General features: G+C 45.5%; 2 protein-coding genes across 2 annotated transcripts; both read right to left on the reverse strand.

Moving 5' to 3' along the window:
• Positions 1-74: 74 nt before the first annotated feature.
• On the reverse strand, positions 75-9,229 carry Znf200 (zinc finger protein 200). The gene is given in 6 exon segments (XM_052759228.1): positions 75-1,603; positions 1,606-1,790; positions 1,792-1,857; positions 1,859-2,138; positions 8,112-8,238; positions 8,770-9,229. Coding segments are annotated over 5 exon segments (717 nt in total). The 5' UTR covers positions 8,233-8,238; positions 8,770-9,229; the 3' UTR covers positions 75-1,538.
• Mefv (MEFV innate immunity regulator, pyrin) lies at positions 8,916-26,448 on the reverse strand. The gene is given in 19 exon segments (XM_052758269.1): positions 8,916-9,049; positions 11,371-11,564; positions 11,731-11,763; positions 12,108-12,402; positions 12,584-12,699; positions 14,251-14,273; positions 14,695-14,925; positions 16,920-17,015; positions 17,390-17,736; positions 19,217-19,700; positions 19,702-19,788; positions 19,791-19,865; positions 19,867-20,031; positions 20,033-20,085; positions 21,795-21,918; positions 21,920-21,946; positions 21,948-21,977; positions 21,979-22,080; positions 26,308-26,448. Coding segments are annotated over 19 exon segments (2,757 nt in total).

Raw genomic sequence — 26,448 nt, forward strand, 5'->3', positions numbered from 1 at the left:
GCTGGCCTTGAACTCACATAGATCCACCTGCTTCTGCCTTCTGAGTGCTGGGATTAAAGACATGCAAAACCACATCTGGCACAGGACAATATTCTTTATGTTCTCAGTGGTTCTTCCAGAATAACCTCTTGTGATGTTACAATCATAGAGACCTTACTTGCTACAGCTGTCCTATGAAATTCATTACTTTCATTGGCAAAACTCCAAACTGTGCCCACCCAGCTCCTGGGTGACCGCACTAAGCTTTCTTTCTCTCAACAGTCTTTGATGTGAGCACAACTGACAGGAAGACCCGACCCAGCAAGGTGATTACAGCTATTCATACTATTTCTTCCTGGGTAAGGATTGACATGTAACTGTCTTTAAAAGAACTCATCTGTTTCACCTATGTTTTACAGTTTGTGAGCAGGTATGTTCATAGAACTCCTTTATCACTCTTTTAAAATTTGAGATTTATATTTAAGTATATGGTGTTTGGCCTGTATGTAGGTCTGTGTATTTTGTGTGTGCAGTTCCTGAGGAGACCAGACGAGGGCACTGGGTCCTCTGGAACTGGAGTTACAGGGGTTAGCTGATATGTGGGGACTGGGAACCAAACTTGGTCCTCTGAAATACCAGCCATTCTTTTAACCACAGAGCCATCTCCCCAGCTCCCTTTTATCATTCTCTTAATGTAGAGAGGGCTAGTAATGCTTCCTCAGTGATTTCTGATACCTGTGTTTCAGGTTTATGTGCTACAAGTGTGGTTGCTCTTGGGAAGTGATGGGACTTTTGGGGGTAAGGCTTAGTGCAAAGAAGCCAGGTCATAAACAGATACTTAAGGGGACATAGGACTTTTTGTTTTCTTTTTACAAGACAGAGTTTCTCTGTGTATCTTTGCAGCCTGTCCTAGGACTCGATCCGTAGACCAGGCTAGCCTCAAACTCACTGAGAACTGCCTGCCTCTGCCTCCCAAGTGCGGGAATTAAAGGCCTGCGCTGTCACCGCCCGGTTCTATTAGTACTTCTAACATCTCCTGTGTCTGCCTTTGCTGGCAGGACCCCATGAGGTAAATAGACCCCCTTGAGCCCACACTCCCTTCTTGATATAGGGAGCTTCCACAGATCCAAAACAAGAGGTCAACAAGTATGGATGGAGAGCTCAGAGATGGAGTCAAAATAAACCTTCCCTTTTAGTTTTCTCAGGCCTCGTTACCGAAATGGAAAGCTAAAAGCCATTCCTCAGATCCTGCTCAGATGTGCATGAGAGGGCAGAGCCGTCCCTGCTGCCCCTCTCTTCATCTTGCCCACATTAGAACACTAAATTTTATTTGCATCTTTGCCATGTTTTACATGACATTTTTTCCCCTTGACCCATTTATTTAGAAGTGTCCTTTAATCTCAAAGTATTTGGGATTCATAATTCTTTGTGAAACTTTTCTGACAGAGGCAGGACCTTTCCTAACCTCATTTCTGCTCCTAGGTTTTAGAGGCCAAGTGAGTTCTCTTGTGCCACTTATGGGCTGACACCAGCCCAATCTTCCACTTTTTTTTTTTTTTTTAAACAACTGTATGGTTCTCAGCCTCATGACTCTGCAGATGAAGCATGAATTCTTCATTTTGTAGAAGGTTTTCCCACATTCTAGACACTTAAATATTATCTCCCTTACATGAATTCCTTCATGGCAACTCTGCTGAAAGTTTTTCCCACACTGAGAACAGGAACAGGGTTTCTGCCCTGTATGGATTCACTTGTGCTTATTAACGTTTGTTTTATGATTGAATCCTTTCCCACAGTGGCTACAGTCAGAGCTTCTCACCAGTGTGAATCCTCTGGTGGGAAATAAGGTAAGACCTTTCATGAAACTGCTTCCCACACAGGACATGTGGACAATGTCTTTGTTTTCTCATCTTGAGAAAGTGCAGTAATATTAATGTCCACAGATTTCAAGAGATCTTCCAGGAGAACATTATTTTCAATTGTAACTAGAAGGCTTCTAAATTTCTTCTGATGTGGAATGAGAATGTTTATTCTTTCTTCTTGGCAAGCTGGAGGTCGCTCAGAAACCCAGGAATAACCCATTGCATCAATATTTGAAGCTTTCTCTTTACAATCTTGGTTCTGAAGATCTTCATCCCTGAGATCACTCTCACTGCCTGCTGAAATGGAAAACGTTACACTGTTGTGTCGTGACAACACTGGCCAGGAAAAGCCAGGTTTCTTATGAAACAACTAGCTTGATGAGCCATAATGATGGATGCCTGTCATCCCACATAGGCAAGAGGAATGCTGTTAAGTTCAAGTCCAGCCTGGTATACATAATGAGGCCCACCCAGTCAGGGTCAGACAGTAAGACTTTGTCTTGAAAAAAACAACAAACAATAAAAGTGGCTGGATATGGAGACACTAGCCTTTAATCCCAGCACTTGCAACAGAGAGGCAAGGAGATCTATTAATTTGAGGCCAGTCTGCTATATATAGCAAGTTCCAGGCCAGCCAGGGCTACATAATTATGAGAGTCTGCAAATAAATTTAAAAAAACCAAAGCAATAAAATAAAATAAACACATTCTTAAAGTCAGAAATCTGAGTGAGGACTAGCAGATAATCACTCTTTTTCAGTTCTTACTGAGCATGGGATAATGAGTAATAAATCTTCGTACCCCCACAGGACAAGAACACAAGCCTCTTTACTTCTAAAAAAAAATGAGTGGGATTGCACTGAAAGATTTCCTGTTGTTCTGCAACAGGAACAGCTTACAAATAAGCTCTTGTGGACTTTCTCTGTAGAGAACTACCTAAGTACCAGGAGCTGAAGGACACCACTCATAATCACCAGGAGTCCAGTAATGAGGTAATCGTAAGACAAACTGCTTCCAGACCTGCACTATGTACTGCAAGGGTACAGCACTGGGCAACACTACAGTATTCTAGTTGAGGCAAACCTAGAAACAATTCAAATGGGCACAGCACATTCACATATGTATTTGGCCAACTAAAGAGATTTCTGCCGGGCGGTGGTGGCGCACGCCTTTAATCCCAGCACTCGGGAGGCAGAGCCAGGCGGATCTCTGTGAGTTCGAGGCCAGCCTGGGCTACCAAGTGAGTCCCAGGAAAGGCACAAAGCTACACAGAGAAACCCTGTCTCGAAAAACCAAAAAAAAAAAAAAAAAAAAAAGAGAGATTTCTATCATAGATACAATAAAATTATTGCATTAATAGTCAACAGTGTGTTTTCTCAACAAGAGTAATGACCAGATTGGGATGTTAGATAATCCCAGAGGTGCTCAGTACAGAAATTTTGAATAATAATTAATTAAATAAATACATTTTGTGAAAACTTTAGCTTTTATTTATTTATTTGTTTGTTTGTTTGTTTTGGTTTTTTTGAGACAGGGTTTCTCTGTGTAGTTTTGGTGGCTTTCCTGGAACTTGCTCTGTAGACCAGGCTGACCTTGAACTCACAGAGATCCACCTGTCTCTGCCTCCCAAGTGCTAGGATTAAAGGTGTGCGCCACCACCGCCCGGCCTGAAAACTAGCTTTTTTAATATATAGGCTGTTCTGTATTTAGCTTACACTTCACAATAAAGTCTTGCCTAGGGAGATGGCTCAGTGGGTACAGGGTTTGGCAGGTAAGCATGAGGACCTGAACTTAAATGTCAGCACCTAAGTGAAGCCAAGAATGGTGTGGGCACCTGCAACCACAGAGCTGAGAGGCAGACATGATGCTCACTGGCCAGCCAGTCAAGCATGAACAGTAAGCAGCAGGTTTAAGGAGAGACTCTGCCTCAAAAAATAAGGTGGAGCTGGGCACAGTGGTTCACATTTTAATCCCAGCACCTGAAGGCAAAGGCAAATGGATCTTCAAATTTGTGGTCTATAAATTACCTGGTTAACCAGGGCTACACAGTAAGAGTCTGTTTCTAAAACAAACACAAAACCATCCCCTCCCTCCCTGAAAAAAAAAAAAAACCCAAAAAATGTATCTAGTGAATCTGTTTAGGTTTTTAAAGCATAAATCATACTTTGTTTCCCCCCTTTTCTAATATCTATTCCTCTTAATTCCATTTTCTTATCTTACTGCTGTATAAAATGTATTTAATAGGTTTAATAAATGTCAGATTTCTATTTTGTTTTCAATTTTAAGAAATTACCATCATTTTTTGTTTTTTTCCATCAATTCCTGAGTAAGTTTAAGTTAAGGGATTGAGGTTATAGCTCTGTTGCTAGAGTTGGCATTCACAATGTCCTGGGTTCGCTGCCCCAGCTCTCTCAACCTGGCATGGTGGGGCATGCCTATAATCCAGCACATAGGAGATATAGGAAATCAGCCTGTTCCAGGAGAAACGCCTTTTGATGACGTTGAGTCTTCATAGTTTAAAAAAAAAAGTTTCTTTCTATTCATTCAAATCAACTACTTTATCCTTTCCACATACCAGAAGTTTATTCCTAGACATTTAATCTTTCATGTCACTGTTTTAGTGAGGTTTCCACTGTCTGCCTGCATAGATGAAAGCTACTGTTTGTCAACTTGACAGCCATTACCTTAGTGAATGCTCTGTTCAGACATGCTGTACGGCTTTCCAGCTACAGTCTATCATACATCAACAGAGTTTTCTCTCAAATCCTAATGTATCTCATTTCTTACTCATGTGCCCTCAGTAGCTAGAATCTAAGAGAAGATGCTAAGTAGGAGAAGCGCTAGTGGGATTGTTCACTGTGGTCTCGGTCTTAATGGGATGTCTTCCATTAAAGAGGCATTTTAAGGGCTGATGCTAAAGGTCAGCTGGTAGGATGCCTGCCTAGTGTGAACAAAGTCCATCTGGGTTTAACCTCTAGCACACATAAACAGGGTGTGGGGGCACATGCCTATAATCCCAGCACTTAGGAGATAGAGGAAGGAGAATCAGAAGTTCTAGGCCAGCCTGGGATACACGAGATTTTTTTCTTTAAGGAGAAAAAAAAAGCATTTTAAAATCAGGAACTGGGAGCTGGAGAGATGGCTCAGCAGTTAAGAGCACTGGCTGCTCTTCTAGAGGACACTGGTTCAATGCCCAGCACCCACATGGCAGCTCACACCTGTCTGTAACTCCAGTTCCAGGGTACTCAACACCCCACACAGACATACATGCAGACAAAACACCAATGAACAGTAAATAAAAATAAATTATATAAAAAATAATCAGGAACTGTAGCTCAGTGATAGAATGCTTGTTGACTATGCACTGGGTTTGATCCCCAACACAGAAAAAAACCGCACGTTAACACTGGCTGAAGGGATTAAAAACTTATTACTAACTCACTGGCCCTTCTTATGAAGAAAGGAGTTAAATCTGATCATTTCAGTAACTATGAAAATGACCATAATATTTATTGTAAGATGTTAGTAAAATTCTGTTTTAAAAAATATATATTTTTATTTTATTTTATGTGTGTGGTGGTTTTAGGCTCATATATTTGAATGCTTAGTCACCAGAGAGTGACACTATTTGAAAGGATTATGAGGATTAGGAGTTATGGCCAGTGTGTCACTGGGGGTGGGCTTTGATTTCAAAAGTCTACACCAGGCCCAGACTCTTTGTCTCTGCTAGATGAGGATGTAACTCTTAGCTACTGCTCCGGTGCCTGCCTGGATGGCACCATACTCTCCACCATGATGAAAATGGACTCACCCTCTGAAACTGTAAGCAAGCGCCCAATTAAATGCTTTCTTTTATAAGAGTTGCTTTGGTCATGGTGTCTCTTCACAGCAATGGAACAGTGACTAAGACAATGTGCATGGGTATTTTGCTTACATGTATGTTTGTGTGTGCGCCATGTGCATGCCTGGTGCCCATGGAAGTCAGAAGAGGGAATCTGATCCCTTAGGACTTTAGTTATGGATGGTTGTGAGCCACCATGTGAGTGCTAGGAATCAAACCTGGGTCCTCTGCAAGAACAAGTGTTCTCACCTGCTAAGTCACTTCTCTAGCTCCCTTACTAGACTTTAAAAAAATTCAATGAGACAGGCGATGGTGGCACACGCCTTTAATCCCAGCACTTGGGAGGCAGAGGCAGGTGGATCTCTGTGATTTTAAGGCCAGCCTGGTCTACGTAGCGAGATCTAGGACAGCCAGAGCTACACACACAGAGAAACCCTATCTTGAAAAAACAGAAAAATACAAAAAAACAAATAAATAAATGAATTCAATGAAAGAGTTTCTTTTATTTTGATTCTATTAGTAGACTTTTTAGTAATTAGTAAACAGTAAATGAGACTATTAATTTTTTTTGCATTCTGGAGATAAATCTTTGATTCGCACATGGTAGAAAAATGGTACCATTGAAAAAAATAATAATTTTTCAGATTTCAGTGTTTTTTGTTGGGTTTTGGAGACAGGGTTTCTCTGTGTAGCCCTGGCTGTCCTAGAACTCACTCTGTAGACCAGGCTGGCCTCAAACTCTTAAAATTTGCCTGCCTCTGACTCCTGAGTGCTGGGACTAAAGGTGTGTGACACCATCACCCAGCCAGTTTTCAGTGTTTAATTACACTCACTTTGTAAAAAGCAATTTCTAAAGTTTCCTTCTTTTTTTCTATATTCTGGTGTGTGTGTGAGTGTGTGTATTCTTTGATTTGAATTATCTAAAATTTAATGATTTCAAAGAATTTTCTGTGAAACAGTTTGAGACTAAAAATATTTGCCCCACAGGTAGAAGCAAATCTTGCAGGAATTTAAATCCCCTTTATGGACGTTGTGTTACATGGTTTTAAATTTTGACTTAATAATTTCTTTTTTCTAAAACTAACACATGAATTTCTAGTTTTATATTGTCTGTTATTTTAATTTATCCTGCTTTCTTACATTTCAATCAGAAGTTTAATTACCATCATTTAAAAAAATTAATACGCCGGGCGGTGGTGGCGCACGCCTTTAATCCCAGCACTCGGGAGGCAGAGCCAGGCGGATCTCTGTGAGTTCGAGGCCAGCCTGGGCTACCAAGTGAGTTCCAGGAAAAGGCGCAAAGCTACACAGAGAAACCCTGTCTCGAAAAACCAAAAAAAAAAAAAAATAAAATAAATTGATACATATGAATTATATATTAAATAAAATGAACAGTTATGCATTTTCTTCTGAGAATAATTTTTGTTTTATTCTGTTTGACAGGGTCTCACTACGTAACCATGGCTGGCCTGAAACTTGCTATGTAGATTAGGCTAGCCTCCAATTCACAGAGATCTGCCCGCCTCTGCCTCCTGAGTGCTGTGATTACAGGCAACACACCTAGCCCTCATCATAAATGCACATGAGGTTCTTATAGTGTTCTCTAAAAAAGTTATTCAATTTGTATTTGTTTTTCCTCTTTTGGTCTAAAATTTTTTCAGGGGCTGGGGATGTAGTTCAGTTCAATTTCTAGCACCACATAAAGCAAGCATGCTAACACTTCCTTGTTCTCTCAGTACTCAGGTGAGAGGCAGGGGGATGAGGAGCTCAGGCTCATCCTTGCCAACACAGTGAGCTTGAGGCCTGCCTGGGCTACAGAGATCCCATCTCAGGGAAAAAAAACCTCCTTTTCTCTGTCATTTTGTTAAAGTGACACAACACTGACTGTCACTATCACACAGGGCTGGGACCTCTCCTGCTCTGTTCTTCCTTCTTTCTAATTCCCTGGTTAACAGAACAATCCGCCCCCCCCCCCCCCCATAACATTTCAGGTCAGATTGTCAAACTCCATTTAAAAAAAAAAATCTTACTGCTATCATCAAAGGAATTATACCAAATTAAAAATCAATTATTAAGTCTCATAAAAGTCCTCTGTTCCATTAGTGCCTCCAAGTATAGGGAAGATAGTCACCCGTAGCTGCAAGTCTGTGGTGAAACTCTATTAAATGAGACGGAAGAAAAACAAGACTGTGTACTTGTACTTTCTTAGGTGCGAGTACTGCCTTAACCACTCCAAAGACGAAAAACAGACTTGCAGGCTGAGCATGGTGACATGCACCTATAATGTTAGTACTTGGAAATAGAGATAGGAAAATTGTTCCAAGTTTTCTATCAGTCTGTTCTATCTAGTGAATTCCAAACAAGCCAGGGCTACAAAATGAGACCCAGCTCTCGCTAGAGCACACACTCTGAACACAAAGCATTTCTTACCCAGTGACATCATCTCCCCAACATGACTACTGTTTTCCTTCTCTGAGCTGGGTTGCTGAGCACGATCTGTGCTCACACAGTCTTCTTGGTAGTGATATACATTCAAATCCTCAAAGACCATCCGTGCCTGAAAGAACAAGAGGCCCCTTTCTGTTTAATAACTGAGATTCCTTGGCAGCTCTGTTGCTTAAGAAAGACTTAGACCCAGTTAAGGGAAAGAATGGTGAAGGGACCTAGAAACCCCATACAGAAGCAGCACGGACAGGACAGCTAGGCTGAGGAGCCAGAAAAAAACAGAAGAGAAATACCCACGGAAGCTTACTTCAAAAAAAAAATGTACTATATGCAGTTTGGCTGAAAGGGAAGGCTGTGAGAGCATAAGGCAATGCAGTCAAACAGTGCGTGAAAAACAAAATCCACCTTCGAGTCAGCTTTAAAACACAGAAACACTGTCTCCCGTTTCTGCTGGACTCCTCTGGAAAGAAGCTTTACCAAAGGACAAGTTTGCACTGGAGAACGAGAAAGCTGTGGTTAGTGAAAACTCTGTGACTCTACAGGACACTCGGTCCAGGTTCAGCCGAGAGTCAACCGTGGCCCTCTTTGGGGGCGCACGTGGTACCCTAGTTGCTCTAGCATCTCAGTAAGGGATGATGCTCACCCATCAGCCGCCCCAACCTGGCTGTTTGTCCAAACCGCCCTCTGCCTTCGGCACTCTCAGTTCCCGGCGATAAGACCTGGGTTCTGGAAATGACCCAGAAAGCCAGGCGCTGAGGCCGATCTCTCGCCTCGTCCTTCTGACTATCCTCAAAGACTGTCAGCAACCTTTTGGAACTTGCCGCCTTCCGCTGAGAGGACATTGAAAACTAGTTCCTTCTGGGAGGCCGGATGTTTCCGCTTCTGTGGGACCACTTTCGGTGAGGCACTTCCGGTGTGGAAGTCTGGTGTTGAAGACTGGCTGATGGCGCTCTTAGGGCCCAAGGGAAGCCGGGCAGGCGGGAACTAGTCTCTGTGGCCCACTTCGGAGTCAAGAAGCAGGAAGCTACCTCTGGTCCTCCCTGGCGGGCGCGCATGTCGCCATGAGTGGCCAATCTAGTGTCCAGTGCTCGCTGGGAAATGTAGTTCCCTCCAAACTGTTACCCGGAAACCACCTGGTGGCCGGGGGACAAACGGAGACGCTACGGGAAGCTGGCCACACCACGTGGGCCTCGGTTTCCTTTGCAGCATTCCCGAGGGTTCAGGACCTCCTGGCATGCGCCCTGGGTGTGTCCGGTGCTGGTGTTCGCCCCTCCTTGACACTCTCAGCGGAACCTGCGTGCTGGGCTGTGCTTAGGTTCCAGTTTACTAACCTCTACATTGTCATTGTATTTTTAAAAGAGAGTTTCCATTTCCCTACTCATTTTGGGCCTCTCACAGACTTTCTGACCTGGAACTCATGGCGGTCTCCTGCCTCAGCCTCCTGAGTGCAAGGAAAAACAAGTGCGACCCACCAACTCTGCTCTTTCTTCACTCTTTTCATACTCAGTTTGTTCCCGGTGAAGTACTGACGAAGTTTAGGACCATCTATGGGCACTGGTTGCTTCCCTCTGTTGTGGCGTTCGAATCCACTGGGAGAAACCAAAGACTTAGACTCAACTCAAATTTAAATGAAATGAATTTATTCTTACTGCTAGCAGAAGGACTGCCAACTTAGAGTGTAACATGCGGAAGAGGGATTAGGGTGGGGTTTTTAAGGCAGGCATCAGAAAGGTATGCATTACAAATATCCATGGAATCCACAGCTGGGCAGGAAAATACTATATAGTAATAAAGAGACCATTCCGCCTCTTTCCCATAGCGATAAGCAGGGTTTACAGAAGCAATAGCAGCTGTTAATACCTCACAGCCCATTATCATTTTTGGTTGTGAGCCTAGCCTTTAACGGCTGAGCCATCTCTCCAGCCCACAGCCCATTATTCTTTTTTTTTTGTTTGTTTTTGTTTTTTCAAGACCTGGGTTTCTCTGTGTAGCCCTGGCTGTCCTGGAACTCACTTTGTAGTCCGGGCTGGCCTCGAACTCAGAGACCGCCTTTTTCTGCCTCCTGAGTGCTGGGATTAAAGGTGTGAGCCACCACCGCCTGGCCTATTATCCTATTATCTCATCTGAAAACCACTAGGATCTCCCAGGCATTCCAGAGCAAAAGGTCAAGGGCCCATAAGGGATGCCCGGCTCCGTATTAAGTTTCGTTAGTCATCACAGGGGACCTGTGTAAATTATTGCTCAGATCAGAGCTCTCCAATGACCAGGACAGAGCAGTTCATTTCTGGTTAAGCAAAAACACAGTGCCATCAGGTTTGGACTGACTGTCACAGCCCCACACCTCCAGGAATAAAAGGACAGCCTCCAGCAGGATGTCGAACTTTTTCTTTTTAAATGTGCCAACACTAATAGCCAACTCACTCAACCATGGCTTAAAATATAGAGTATGAAAACTGGCGACAGAATGAGTAAACAGTAGAAAACATGTATGTGTGTGTTGTTGTTGTTTTTTTTTTTAAAAAAAAAAAGCCAGACATAATCCCAATGCTGGGGAGACAGACACAGGGGATTCCCTGGGGCTTGCAAGCCAGCTATACTATTCTGCTTAGCCAGTTTCAGGCTAGTGAGAGATCCTGTGCAGAAAATCAAAAAAAGGATTGCATCTGAGGAATGATCTGAGGTTGATCTCTGCTCTCCATATGCCATATACATGCACATTTACACACACATGTACACCATCGTGCAGACAGGCACACACCATATGCATTCATGCACACACACACAATTAATATTGTTACCCAGTAAAATATGTACAGCCTACCGTCAAAGCTATGGTTAAATCATTATATGTTAATGTAGTACAATGCAATACAACCAATAAATAGAATAAATAAAAAGGCAAGTTACAAAACAGTATTTTGTAATGATAAGAATAGCAGCAGTCTGCCTAAAAGGAAGCTGATTCATAATTCCCTTCAGGTATGAGATTTATTAGAATATAGGGTGTCTGGTCCCTGACTGGGCCTCAAGGTGGAGGAAGCGTGTTGGAGATACAATACACGCAATGGGGAGAGCTAAATGTGCTGCCTTCAAAACCCAGAGAGGTAAAAGTGAGAACCAAGCTGTTCACTGGTGGCGCACACCTTTTAATCCCAGCTCTTGGGAGGCAGAGGCAGGTGGATCTCTGTGAGTTTGAGACCAGCCTGGTCCATAGAGTTATATTTCGCTTTCTGCTTGCCAGTACTTTGCACACTCCCAAATTCCACCTCCCAGTGATGGCAGCTGGAGTCAAGGCTAGGAGTATCAAGGGTGATGATGTAACTTTAGAATCTTCGGGGACTGTCAGGCAGTAGGTATGTTTTGTTTCCAAATCTCACACTCTTCATGTCAGAGAAGTTGAGGTTGGGGTGAGCAGTTGCTGGATCAGAATTCCGGAAACTGCAGGAAGAATAAGAACACCTGGCTGGGGGAGGGGATCTGTAGGCTTCTCTCAAGGTTCTTCCCATCGAAGGCAGAGGGATTTCACTGAGATTGTGGTAGGGGACAGAGACATACAGGGACCCAATATACCAAGGCTACTACTTGCCTTGATCTAGGCACTTACCAGCATGTTCCTGAGCACCAGTCAGTTCTGGAACTACAGAGGGGGAAAGATGGAATAAAGAAAGTTCTAAGCATATCTATCAAAGGAGTCTGAATTATTCTATCCCCACAAGGAAAGACAGGATTCTCCTGCTTAGGGCTCTGCATCCTAGGTTAGTTATAACCCATGGCCTCCCAGGAACCCTAGAGACTGAAGAGGTTACTTCAATAAACAAGGCATACACAGGGACCAAACAGAGCTGTGGGGGCCTTTTATGACCTGTCTGGTGCCTCTGTTCTAGGTGTTTCCCCCTCTTCTGAACAGTTCCCCCAAAGCAACAGATAAAGAACAATTACAAAAACTCTTGGTTAGCTTATATTTCCACCACCATACTTACAAATGAAGGCTTCCATTTCAGGAAAGATCTAAGTTTTCGTTTGTTGTTCTGAGAAAGGGTCTCATGTAGCTCAGGCGTGCCTTGAGCTTGTTGAGGCTGAAGGTAATCCTGAGGTTCTGATCCTCCAGCTTCTACTTCTGGATAAAGTGCTATATCATGGTCCTGTGTGTTTCCACCATCCCATTTTAGGTAAGTGTTGGGAATCAAACCCTGGGCCTGTGGTGTGCTAGGCCAACGCTCTCCCCATTTTGCCTCATCCACAGCACTGAATGTTTCCATTTCAGAGCGCAGTGTTTCTAAAATGGAGGAAAGGGAACAGAGAGAAACTGAGCTAGTGGAATGAGTTAGGTCAGGAAGAAGCTAGGCAGGGTTATAAAGGCTTTGGTAGATGGGGAAATGAATGGACAGGCTCTGGGCTGCGTGGATTCCAGGGAGGAAGTGAGCAAGTGCTTCTCATCTCCCTCCAAGCTCACTCACCTGAGAAGTACTGCATACTCTTTTCCACAAACTTTGATTTCTGGTAGAGCAGGTGGATCTTTTCTCTGACATCTGGAAGAGTGACCAGTGGCTCAGAGACAGTCACCATCTTGGCCCTAAAGACAAGAGATTGTTGGCCAGAGAAGATAAGAACAAGATGTAGCCTGAGTCCCTATGAGGTGACAGTAAGACCATCCCCACTAAACACACCCATCCCAGTTTGGGTGACACAAAGAAATCTTCCCTAGACTCAAAGTTCTGACACTGGTCCTCAACTTCAGCTGCAGATCAGCATTTCTGGGCCACTGTTATAAAAATCACAATGAGTTTAAATAACAGCCTTCAAATTGAGTTACTCTCGCTATCAGAATTCTCTATGTCAAATTAATTATACTTCTCTACTATTTCTATTGAAAGAAAAAAGGGGAAAAGGGAGTGCCACTTCACACCTATTAGAATGGCCATTGTGACAGCAGTAAAATGACAACAGGAAATTACAAGTTGATGATGAGGATGTGGAGAAATTAGCACTGTGAGTGGGAATGCAAAATAGTGCTTCTACTGTGGGAAATAGTACGCAGATTCCTTAAAAGTTTTAAATAGATGGACATACAGTGATTCTACTTGTAAGTGTAAAGTCCGAGAAATTGAAAGCAGGGTCTCAAGTAGCACTTGTATATCCCTGTTCACAACAGCACCGTTCCCAATAGCCCAAAGGTGGAAACAGTCCAAATGTCCATCAGTAAACAACTAGATAAGGAAGCTGTGATGTCTGCGCACAAAGGAGTGTCACTTGGCAATTAAAAGGAGTGGAATTCTGATACATGTTACACCATGAACTGTGAAAACATTATACTGAATGAAAGTAAGCCGAAGACTAAAAGACAAACTTTTTATGATTCTGCTAATGTGCAGTATTTCGAACAGCCAGACTAAGAAACCAGAAAAGCAGAATGGTGGTTGCCAGGCAACAAGGGACGGAGGATGAGGAATGAGTGTTTAATGGTACAGAGTTCCTATGTGGGAAGATGAAAAGGTTCTGGAGGTGGACAGTGGTAGTATGTTCACACTAATATGAATGTATGAATATCAGTGCACTGCAGACATAAAATAGCTGAAATTTTATGTTATGCATATTTTACTGGAAAAATAATTTAAAAAAAAAAAACCACTAATGTCCAAGTCCCAACCCCAAGATTGAGACTTAATTGGTGTGGCTGTGGCTTAGACACCAGCATTTTGTAAAGCTCACAAGTAATGATGAGATGTAGCCTTTTCTATCTCAACTCTCTCTTCCCCTTGCCTGCTGGGCTTAGCTCACCTCCAAACTGATCCCCAAGGACTCCCCAAAAGTGCTTGAGGCCAGAGGCAGTTCTTCAGGGGCCACTGTCATAAAACAAGTGGCATGGGATGCAATCCATTCAAGAGGATGCAAAGAAGCATCTGTGTCCAGCAGGACTGGAATAAATCCCTTCTCAGTATTCCGTTCATGCCCTGCACACTCCCACCTGGCCAAGCTCCCACACAAATCCAGGAAGGACGATCTCAGGAAGCTTAAGGAAACAGGAGTCCTCAATTACAGACCCAGGTCTTTCCTAGGACTGTCCCATCCAAATACTTCCTGCAAGACACCCAAGGGGACATCATGGGACATCTGCAATGTGTACCTGTGCAACATGACTCCAATGTCCTAGGAGAGAAAAGAGAGAAGCTCTCTGTTACCAGTCTCCAAGAGTCTGTGATTCCCAGGCTGCAAGCTGCTCTCTGGTCTTTCAAGGACTCCCAGTTGTAGGGTACCAACAAATAGGAACTTTCCTCCTTTATTGTAATTCTAATCACAAGGGTAGAAACCCTGCCAGAACCCACTTTTCAACTGCATTGCAGTTTGTTTATCTTTTCTGGGTGATGCCAGGGGCATCCCAGATGCTGAGATGTTCTGGACTCCCAAGAGACCTTATCAAAGAGATGTGAACCCAAGAGGCATGGGTCAATGAAGACCAAGTCCCGTGCCAGGCCTCAACGGCCTTGCTTCCTGCCTTGGGCAGTGACAAGAGTCTGAATTTCCCACTGGGCACAGCAGATAGGGAAAGGCCAAGCACACTCACACTCACCTGCATGAGCTTCCACTCTGGCTGGTCTTGCTTGGCCTCTAGTTCTCCAATAAGTTCATCCAGGAGGGCAATGTCTCGGGAAATTTGGGTGTCATATGTCTCTCGGAGCTTGCCAATGGTCTGGCCTAGCTCCTGTAGCCAGGTCACAAAGAGCTGCTCTTGCTGCTCCAGGAATTGGTACAGCTTCTCAAACTGACATGAAATATTCTGCTGCTGGGTTTCTGTTTGTTTCTGGGGAACATAGAATCAGGAGATGTATGAGTGTGTGCTGTGGGCTGGAAGTATATATCTAGGGATACCCTCAAAGCCCACCACACAGAGATGGATGAGAGGCAGGCTTCCTCAGTGTGAAGTCTGAATGAGAATGGCCCCCATAGGCTCATATATTTGAATGTTTGGTCCACAGTTGGTGGACCTGTTTGGGAAGGATTAGGAGGTGTGGTCTTGGGAGGAGGTGTGTCACTGAAATTGAGCTTTGAGGTTTCAAAAGCTTACACCGTTCCCAATTAGTTCTTGCTCTTTCTTGGCCTAATGCTTGTGACAAAGATGTAAGTTCTCAGATACTGCTTCAGCAACATGCCCGCCTGCCTGCTGCCATGCTCTCAGCCATGATGGTCATGGACTCTAACCCTCTAGAACTGTGAGCCCCCAATTAAATGCTTTCTTTGATAAGTTGCCTTGGTCACAGTGTCTCTTCATAGCAATTATTTTTATTTTTATGTGAACAAATGTTTTGCCTGAATGCATGCATGTGTACCATATGTGTGCCTGGTGCCCTCAGAAGTCAAAAGAGGGCTTCAGATCCCCTGGAACTGAAATTAGGGGTGGCTGTAAGCCACCATTTAAGTGCTGTGACTTGAACTTGGGTCCTCTGCAAGAGCAACAAGTGCTCCTAACTGCTGAGCCATCTCTCCAGCCCCCATCTTCACAGCAATTTAAATGTAACCAAGATTCTCAGCCTCTTAGAGACCTGGGCTCCAGAATGGGGAGCAGTCTATATGGAACTTTCCAGAACAGACTGAGCATAAAAGGGGCTAGCTCTTGGGAAAATGTGCTGAATATGGTGCTAGCTTCAGTGATTTCCCCTCCAAAATTTCCATGTTAAAGTCCAAGTACCTCAGAATATGATTTTATCTAGAGGTAGGACACTTGTGGATTTATTTAGTTAAGGTGAGGTCATTCTTCGGGGCTGTGGGGTGCACATCTTTAATCCCAGTACTTGGGAGGCAGAGGCAGGCAGATATCTGAGTTTGAGGCCAGCCTGGTCTATAGAGCGAGTTCCAGGACAGCCAGGGCTACACAGAGGAACCCTGTCTCTGTCTAAAAAAACAAAAAAGCAAACAAACAAACAAAAAAACCAGAGGTCATTATAGTAGGTTGACATCCAGGCCATCTAGGAGTATATAGTGAGATCTAGTCTCAAAAAGCCAAAAAATGGGGACTGGGGGATTTATCTCAAGGATAAAACTCCTTCCTAGAAAATACAAAGTCCTAGGTCCTGTCCCTAGAACTGGGAGAAAAAACCCAAAAGTCAATATAGTTTTTATAAAATTTATAAATAAAAAATTGTTGTTATTATTATTACTGTCATTCTAAGATGGGATCTCACTATGTAGCCCTGGCTAGCCTGGAACTTGTTATGTAGATCAGGCTGGCCTCAAACTTGTGGCAGTTTTCCTACCTTTTCCTCCTGAGTGCTAGGATTACAAGTGTGTGTCAACATTACCAGATTTTTTGCTATGTGTGGGAGTCTAATGTAGCCCAGGTTGGTTTTGGACTTGCTGTGTTAATGATGAACTTGAACTGATCCTCCGGCCTCTACCCTCCAAATGCTGAGGTCATCCGTGTGCCCCCACATCTAGTTTTTACCACACTGGGGATGGGACTTGGGGCTTCATTGGTTGTGTGTTTCCACTCTCCCGGCTGAGCTACATCTTCAGCTCCAACAATAATTCTATAAACAATACAGAGAGTTTTTGAAGTGACAGCTCTAGTTTCTCTAAACTGTTTAGTTGTGAGAAGGAGAGAATGAGCAGCCCTTGGAGGTGGCTCTCTCCCCTGACAGGGAGCTGCAAGGATGAATGAGCTCACCTTAGACCTCCCTACCGTCACCACTGAGATCATCCCTGCTGCCCTGTGAGTCAGAGCAGAGCCTCAGGAACCATTGCACATGCTTCCTCCTCTCTGCAGGTATAAAGGGGCAAGGACTGGCCGTGGGTACGCACCAGGAAGTTCTCTGTCTTCTTATCTCTCTGTAGTCTGTATCTCTCCACACATCCCCTCAGCTCCCTCAGACGCTCCAGCTGCTCCTGGATTTGCTCCTGGAGAAGAATATGCAGGTAGACGCTTACATTTGACTCCTGCCATTTTTTTAGCTCATACCAGTTCTAGAGGGAAGAATCCTCTCCTGGAAGCAGAGCTGGGGCACTGCAATTGGGAGCAAGAGGAGGGTTCTAGGAAAGAAATGGTGTGAATCCATCGCCAAGGGGTCCCCACAGGGGGACCCGGGATCCATTCTCAAAACCAGTAACCTTGGGCTTCTGAGAAATGTGGATTATCAGTTCCTTCTTCGCTCTCCTAGTTTGTCTTGCGTTTCGACCGTTTAGAGCCCAGGAATCCTGACTGACGCCCCCACATCCCAGAGGGCTGGATGAGGAACACAAGCAGAGACGTCTATGTGGGAGTGAACACCTACTTTATACTCCAGTGCAGCCTCCTCTATGGGACGCACTCGATGACCTTGATGCTCCTGACTCAGCCTGCAGATGAGGCATATGGGCTCCTTGTGGTCCTCACAGAAGAGCAGCTGCACCTGCTTCATGTGACGTGGGCACTGTGGTAGGGGCTGGGGGCTCTGGTCTCCACAGCTCTTTCCTGCAAGTGAACCTTGGCACTGGGAGCATATGGGTGAGCATCTGCCTGGGGCCTTGGGATCCCCGGGAGCAATAGAGCAGCTGCAGGAACTTTGCACACAGGTACCACCATGCAGGTCTCCTTCCTGGGTGTGGCAAAGAGGACACGCAGCCTTGTCCTGTGACCTTCCTGGAGACACAGCAGTGGAAAAAAAATCTCCTCAGTGAAAAACCCAAGATAGTTACAAGAGAGCAGTTGTTCATAGGACGCACACATTCTCAGTTAGAGCTAGCCACTTCCCAGCATGCTCTTCTCTGACTTCCATTCAAATGAAGCTATAAACAGGCCACTGAGGCTGAGAGCGGAGGGCGAAGTTTTTCTGGGCTCTCGCATTCTCAGGCATTGATTCTGTGAGACACCTGTGGCCCTTTGCTATAAATCCTATGCTTTCCCCCTTTCGTAGACGCAGATCTAGTGGCTCATTTAAAAGAAAGCAAACCATGCTAATGGCATTTGCTTTTGTATTTCAAACCACCACAGATTGCCCACAACTGAAGCAAGAGCTCTTGGGGATGGTCACTGTGTGCCTCATTCATGGACAGGTCTTCACTCCCAGCAGAAAATCTGGCCAGAGAGTATGGCAAGCATTTGAAATGTGTGTGTTGGGTGAATCCTCTGCTCCCATTCAAGAAATAAAAGCAAAGAAAGGAACCTTATAAAGCTAACAGGTGTTTCTCACAGTGAAGACAACAGTTATGAAAGTTCTGCTCCAAGGCTGTAGGCAATGCTTCTCTACATCAGAAACAACAGAAGACACAAGTAGAAACAGAAACACCCACACAATCCATTAGCTCTTCCTTCCTCCTCCCTCCCAGCCCCAGGAATTTGCCTCACAATCAAACTTCATAGTGTTCCATAAGGACCCTTTCTCGTGACAGAATAAACTGTTTGCCCTATATAGCTGCTCCTCCACCTCACTCCAAACAGATTCTCAGCCTCCTGTGCAGTTAGCAGAAGCCATTTGATCGAATGCTAGTCAAAGGGAAGTGAGTGAGAACAAATGACTTGTAGAAACCTTTAAAAACTTTCTCTACATCATGATGTCCCTCCCCTCTGTCCCTCCAAACTCTTGAGTGGAGCCGGGGGCTCATAACCTCTGAGGCTATGAATTTCAGGGAAAAAAACTTGAAGCAGAAAAACAGCTCAGCAGAAGTTTAGTTGTGGTCACACAAATGACTCACATTGGTATGAAAGAGGAACAAGCTTCTGTGTTATCCATCTGAGCTGGTGGTTTCTATTTCTCACAGACAACATAATCCTATGACTAATTTCCCAGTAAGAGGGTTTGGGGTCAACATCTTTCCCCCTGTTCAGAGAAAGGTGGTTAGCAGAATCTCTGCCCCAAGACTTACACTGTGGAGTCACAGTGGGAGAAGAAGGTTTTAATCCACTCTTTAGATTCTTAACCTAGCCTGTGGCTCTATCCGGGGACTTCTGAGAGCTCAGGCACCAACTGAGATTGGATGCAACCCTTTGCGCAAGAAGTGTAAATGTGCATCCTCCTGGGCCTGCGTCCCCTTTGCAAAGGGACCCCCGGAGGCAGCCAGGTATCCCAGCAACATAAATGTGATAAGAATAAAAGGAAATTCCCGAGAGCTGGGGAGGATACCTTTACAAGCTGTCGATACTAAGGATGCTGGGTCTTCTGGGGTTTGGGCTGGTTTTTCACATAGTGGCAAAGGCTCTTCTGGATCGCAGGGCTCACAGCACGTGCTGACCGCCATCTTCCCCAAGCTCGCAGGGGCCTCTGGACTCCCAGTTTCATTTTCCTCCCAGGATGTAGTGCTTTTCTCCTCACCAATCGACGATGTTTTGGAAGGCGTGTTCCTGAATGTTTCTTCACTGGGGACCATGGAAAGTTCTGGATTCCCTGAACCCTTTTCTAGAGCCCCAGTAGGCCCTTCATTCAGGACAGCTATTCTCATGGAAGTAGGGGCCAAGTGTGGCTTCCCATTCATTGTTTCCTCGGGAGTCAGAAGAGCTTCTGAATTTGGGGGCTCTCCTTGGCTTGAATACGTGGTAATTTCAAGACTTTTGGGTCGCTGCTTTCCTGAGGGCAGATATGCTTCAGCTTTCTTGCAATCTCTCTTACCCCGGGACATTGTTGCAGAGTCCCTGCAGCCTTCCCGCAGAGCTGGCATTCCTGCGGAGCTGGGCATTTGCCCTGCTCTCCCTTGTCCCCCTGGGGACTGGGTGGTGACCAGGCTTCTTCTGTAGGGTGGTGCTGTGCCCCTGGCCCATGGCTTGGTCTGTGAGTCCCAGGCTCTCAGGGCCCCTTGGATCCCTCCTTTTGACCAGAGACTTCTTCTGGGACCCCTTCTCCACTTCAGACTGGCTGGGTGGCAGGCCATCTGATCCATCACCACTCTGCCTTGTCCCGTCACCTTCCAGGACCTCTGGTACTTTCACACTCTTGGGCTTATTCCTCTCCAGAAGACTGGACAGGACCACCAATTCTATTTTCTTCAGTTAAATGTTCTAGAAAGACAATCAGATAGAGGCATGAAGCTGTCCTACCTTCAAGGCTGAGGCTGGAGGAAGGAAGAAAGGATCTCCTCAGAAGTTACTAAAAGGAAAAGCACAGAACATTCTAGACAACAGCAGCTCAATTACACATAATCATAAAATATAGGCAGGCGGGTGGTGGCGCACCGCTTTTAATCCCAGCACTTGGGAGGCAGAGCCAGGCGAAAAAACCAAAAGAAAAAAAAAAAAGGTGATTGGGGATTTAGCTCAGTGGTAGAGCTAAATACAATACATACATACATATATATATTCAGCTTGATGACTGAATTTGACCTCCAGAACCCACAAGGGGAAAGGAGAGACGCAATTCCTTCAAGTTGTCCTCTGACCTCTATATGTGCAACATGGCATGCTAACACTCACTTGTATATATGCAGACAGACACAAGTACATATATAAAATATAATTAAAATAAAGATTAATAAAGGAGGCTGGAGAGAGAGAGAGATGGCTCAGCAGTTAAGAGCAGTGGGGACTCCTCTAGAGCCCCAGACTCAGTTCCCAGTGTCCACACGGTGGCTCACAAACCGCCAGTCATTCCAGTTCTAAGGAATAGGGCGCCCTCTTCTGGTCTTTGTGGAACCAGGCATGCAAGTGGTGCACACACACACACCTGCAGACAAAACATCCATACACATAAAATTAATTAATTAATAGGGACTTATAAATGAATCTTTTTCATTCATTACACAAGCTGAAGGAAATTCCAGGTCACAAAGTTAAGTACAGAAGGCACTTGAAAACAATTTTTGAATGCGTGTGGTGGTGCACATCTTCTAATTTCAGCACTGTGAACACAAGAGGTAGGGGGATCTCTATGAGTTTGAGGCCAGCCTGGTCTTCATAGTGAGGCCCTATCTAAAAACCAAAACCAAAAGAAGAACAAAAATAGCAAGCAACCTTGCCTGAAATTTCAGGATATTGCTGTTTAAAAGGCTTAATTCCAAAGTGTACATAATGAAGATAATCTCTAATTAGCAACCTATGTTTTAATTTGAAGAAACTTTTCATTAAAAATAAAAACTGCCGGACGGTGGTGGCGCACGCCTTTAATCCCAGCACTCGGGAGGCAGAGCCAGGCGGATCTCTGTGAGTTCGAGGCCAGCCTGGGCTACCAAGTGAGTTTCCAGGAGAGGCGCAAAGCTACACAGAGAAACCCTGTCTCGAAAAACCAAAAAAAAAAAAAATAAATAAAAAATAAATAAATAAATAAATAAAAATAAAAACTGTTTAAATATGCTTGTAAAGTATGCTAAAGAAGAATTCTAAACTGAAATTAGGTGGGTTAATGTGATTTTTCAGCCATGTTAGTATGATTGGATTTCCAGGCCTTTCTGTCAACTTGATGTTTGTCTGGGCATGTGTATTAATTGAAAAAATGGAGTAAAGAATTCTGTAGGAACAGGTGTTCCAGCTCTGCCTGTCCTGATTCTGACCCCACAGTCAGAATATCAGTTTTTATTTTTAAAACCTTTAGGTGCCGAGGGAGCTTCAGTAAGCAGGCTACCAAGGCCAGAGAGGGACAAGATGTGCTGGGTTGACACTGCAGTGGACAGAGCTTCCCAGCCATTAAGCTAGAGAGCTTGGGTGTGAGCATTGCTTCCCTTCTCCATACCAGTAGCCAGCAGTCATCGTGGCTAGGAAGGGGCTTGGCCACTTACCTGGCCCTGTGGCCTTACGAAGCTCCTCTGCTAGTAGACGCTGGTTGGTGGCCCTCAGGATCTGCATGGTCAGTCTTACAGCGTACTTCTCCCCATAGTAGGCGAGCAGCAGGCTGGCCAGCTTAAACTGGCCTGGCCATCTGCAGATGACCCCCGGGGGATCCGGGAGTGGCCCTTCTCCAGGGCTGGTGTTCTGCAGCTTGAACTTGAACTTCTCGAAGTCATAGGGCAGCAGCTCCTCCAGAGTGTTTAGCAGATGGTCACCAAGGGTTATTGGGCCATGGTGCTGGCCAGGAGGGATTGCAGTCAGCTGCGTGGCTTCTGGCAGAAGATAAAGACCTGTCTCCTGGAAGTTCAGAACAAGCAAGAAATAGCTTGTGAAATAACGGACAAGGCACAGGAAACACCACAGGCTTTGGTGGGAACTGAGACTGACGATGAGGGCGTGTCCAGGATCCAGCCTGCCACATCTTTTCTTTGAAGTTTCATAGGATTTCCAGTGGGGAGGGGTCTGCTTGGCCAGCCTATGCCCTGGTTGAACAAAAGGCAGGCTAAACTGTAAGGGGGGATTTTGGGATTGGGATCCAGACCTTCCAACTGCTCTCTTGCTCTTTCTTGCTCTCAGGACCCCAGGCTGATGGAAGAGAAGGAGAGAGGTGGCCTTGCTCAGAGTTGGCCCCTCTGGCCAACTGCTCTCTTTGGACTCTTGGGGTTTAGTTTATAGACCTTAAAGCCAGCAACAGGTGAAGGAACAGACAGCAATAAATCCCGATAGACTTTGCCTGGGCCTGCTCAAAAAAGCAGAAGAAGCCAGAAGGACAGTGGGATGCAGTTCCAGGTCTGTCTGTCCAGCATCACAAAGTCCTCATGGTGGCACTGAGGGCCACCATTCTCATGCTTCTGTCCCCACAGCTGACTTGACCCTTGCTCCTGGGCATCAGGATGTTTTTCTTTGTACCCTCTGAAATATATTTTCTAGGCACTTGCCAGGATGCTTGAGGTGCAAGGTTGGAGAGATGCAGGCATCCTTTGGCCTTGCAGTTGAGCCAGGGTGAGCCTCTCAAAGTGGCTCCAAAGCCAATAGAGGACGCGTGGGGCGGGGGGCGGGGGAAACTGATCTCTACTTCACTTTCCTGTTTCGGCCTTTATGAACTTCTTGGTTTTTATCCTCAATCTTCTATTTTGAAAATTTTCAACCTACAGAAAAGTGGAGAGAGAGTACAAGGCACACTTCATATCCTTTACATAGGCCCACTAACTGCTTCTGTTTTATATTTTCTGCTCCATTCTTCACTGTTTTCTTTCCCATTTGATAATAAATGAAAGGTATTATTATGTATCATCCTAAACATCCTAGATATCTGTGATGGCTGGTCTTGGTTGTCAAACTGACATGCTTGGGAAAGGTAACCTCAATTGAAAAACTGCCTCCATGAGATCGGCCTGTAGGCATGTCTGTGGGGCATTGTCTCGACTGCTGGCTGCTGTAGGGATGCCCAACCCATCGTGTGTGGCACCATTCCTAGGCAGGTGGGTTTGGCATGTACAAGAAATGTAGCTGAATGTGAGCCTAGGAGCAAGCGAGTAAGCAGTGTCTCTCCACCACTTCTGCTTCAAGACCCTTGCCTTTATTTCCCGCCTTGGCTTCCTTTGGCCATGGACTGTAACCTGGAAGATGAAATAAACCCTTTCCTTCTCCAATTGCCTATTGGTCATGACGTTTATCCCAACAACAGAAACCAAACTAGGACAATACCCTAAATACTTCTAGTAATGTAGTAGGAACAGGCCCATAGGGTCAAGGAAATAGGCTCAGACCAGTAGCCAAGGCATACACATAACATACTCCTTAAGAGCCAACCTGGAGTCTGCCTGAGGGCCTAGCAACAGGAGCTGTCAGAGTTCCTAGTCGATGTCAGAGTTCCTGATGGTGCTGAGTCTGCCTGAGGACCTAGCAACAATCGCTATCAGAGTTCCTGATCATGCCCAGCCATTAAGGACAACTACACAGACTGGGCACTGGGAGGAGGGTACATAAGGCCTTCCCTGTTAGTGAATAAATGAGTTTGTTATTTGCTTTCAATGGACTCCCAGTGCCTGTGCCATTGATGCCATGCCTTCTCACCCCCTCCCCTCCCCCGAGGGAGCCGTTAGGATCCAAGCAACATAATAATATAATACTTTATTGTGGATGTGTTTGTGGTGTGTGTATGTTTGTGTGTGCACATGTGTTCAGGGGCATGTGTGCAAATGTGTGCATTTATAGAGGCCAGAGATTGACATTGGGTGTCTTTCTTTATTGATTTCCATCCTATTTATTTATTTATTTATTTATTTATTTATTTATTTTATTTATTTATTTGAGACATGGTTTCTCACCTGAACCTGGAGCTTACCAATTCAACTAGATGGAGTGGTCTGAGAGCCCTCAGGATTCCCCACCCCTCTGGTACTGGGATTATACACATGTACCATGCCTGACTTTTTACATGGGTGCTGAAGATCCGAACTCAGGTCCTTATGGTTGTATGGTGAGCATCAAACCCACTGAGCCAGCCCCCCAACCAATAAGGTGCTATTTTAAATAACTGCAACTCAACTTTTACACTCAAGAAAGGTAACATCGAAATAGAACAACCAGTCCATGTAATTTCTCCATATGTTCCTTTGCTTTTTTTATTTAATATATTGACTTTCCCCCCCTTTTTTTAATTACATAAGATAGTTTCTTTATTGATTCTTTGGGAATTTCACATTGTGCACCCCCCCTAATTCTACTCACCCTCCTGGTCCCCCCCATATCCCCCCCTCACCTCTGCAGCATGCTCCCAAAAGAAAATTTTTTTAAATTAAAAAAAAAAAAACAAGACAAAACAAAGCAACCAAACACAAACAAAAACAAGAACCAACCAACCAACCAAACAAACCTCTTCATTTCTCCGTCTTTCCTGCCTCTTCATTGGTCCTGGTGGCATTGGGAGAGGTGTATCACTCAGTATATCCTTTTGTCTAATCAGCTTTATGAGCAAAATGTTCGTTGCAGTGAGTCACTGGTCTGGTTCAAGGTCTCATCTGGTACACCATTATAACTGGGCCCTCACTGCCATCCTCTGGGACATCCCATGGCCACCCCACCCCCCCCCCAGTCATGGAGATCCTGCAGGTATTGCTCCACAGGACCCATCCCTTCGTGAGCTCCAGCAGGTCCTAGGTGAGGTAGATGTTAGGGTAGGCCAACCCAAGGCCCAGCTGTAGGCCTGAGTAGTAGCTGAGCTGGTCATTCCAAGCCACTGGGGCCACCCACTTCAAGCGAGGGGACAGAGCCAGCTCCCCTATGCCATGCCATCAGGGTCAGTTCTCCCTTGCCTGTGATGAGGGGTGAGGCCAGCTCTCTTGGTGCAGTGTCCAGTGAGAGGCAGTACCAGCTTTCCCTGAGCCAGGGAAGGACAGGGCTGGCTCAGGATAGACCTCTAATTTCATCACACATGGTTCCTATGCCCCCCTGAGGTGACACAGGCCACTGACATTAACACAGACCACAGCTGAAGCTAGACCATGGACCCAGACATTACCCTTGGCAGCAGCTTGGGCCCGAACACCATCCTGGCATTGGTAGAAGCCCTGGCCACTCAGGATGACTCTGGTGGCAGCATGGACCCCAGACACCACCAAGGCCTCAGGCTGTGGCCCCAACCCCGGGCTTCTGTGTGACCTTTGGTGGCAATACAGGACTTAGACTTTGGCACAGACACCAACCGAGGTAGGACCATGGACCCAGACATGGTCCTTGGCAGCAGTCAGGTCTGGATGTCACCATTGCCCCAGGTGGCAGTGTATGTCACTCAGATCAGCATGGCCCCAGCAGCCATGTGGCCCTTAGCCACCAACATGGCTCCAGACCTTGGGTGTCTGCATGGCCTTCAATGGTAACAGGAACCTCGGATGTCAATACAGACCCTGGTTGCAGTAGGGCCACTGACCCAGACCTGGCCCTCTGCTGTAGTTCTGGCCCAAACATCACCATGGCATTTGGTAGCAGTACAGACCACTCAGATCTGCATAGCCCTGACTGTATCATGGCCCTTGGACACCAACATAGACTCAGGTGGTTGACCTGACCCTGGGAAATCACATGGCCCTTGGTGGCAATAGAGCCACATATGTCCACCCAGACCCTGACTGCTGGTCCAGCCCAGGCCACACAGATCTGTATGGCAGCAGCTACAGCCTGGCTCCCAGACTCCAACAAGGCCACAGGTTGCAGCCCAGACCCCGGGCCTCTGTGTAGGCTCTAGTGGGCTCCTGGCCACAGACTTCAACACAAACGGTAGTTGAGGCTGAACTACAGACCCACACATAGCCCTAGGCAGCAGCTCAGCCTAGTCAGCATCCTGGCTCCAGGTGGAAGCACCAGCCATTCAGATAAGGATGGCTGTGGCAGAAGCGTGGCCCAGACCCTGGGTTTCCATGTGGCCTTTGGTAGCAACATGGGCCATGGGTTTTCTACACAGACCCTAGCTGGAGTACGACCATTGACCCAGACATGGTCCTTGGTAGCAACCTGGGTCTGGATGTTACCATGGTCCCAGGTGACAGCAAAGGCCACCCAGATGGGCAGAGCCCCAGTGACAGTGTGGCCCCTGGATACCAACAT

This window comes from Peromyscus californicus, unplaced genomic scaffold (genome assembly GCF_007827085.1).
Source record: "Peromyscus californicus insignis strain IS unplaced genomic scaffold, ASM782708v3 Scaffold_3__1_contigs__length_106647218, whole genome shotgun sequence".
NCBI lineage: Eukaryota > Metazoa > Chordata > Mammalia > Rodentia > Cricetidae > Peromyscus > Peromyscus californicus.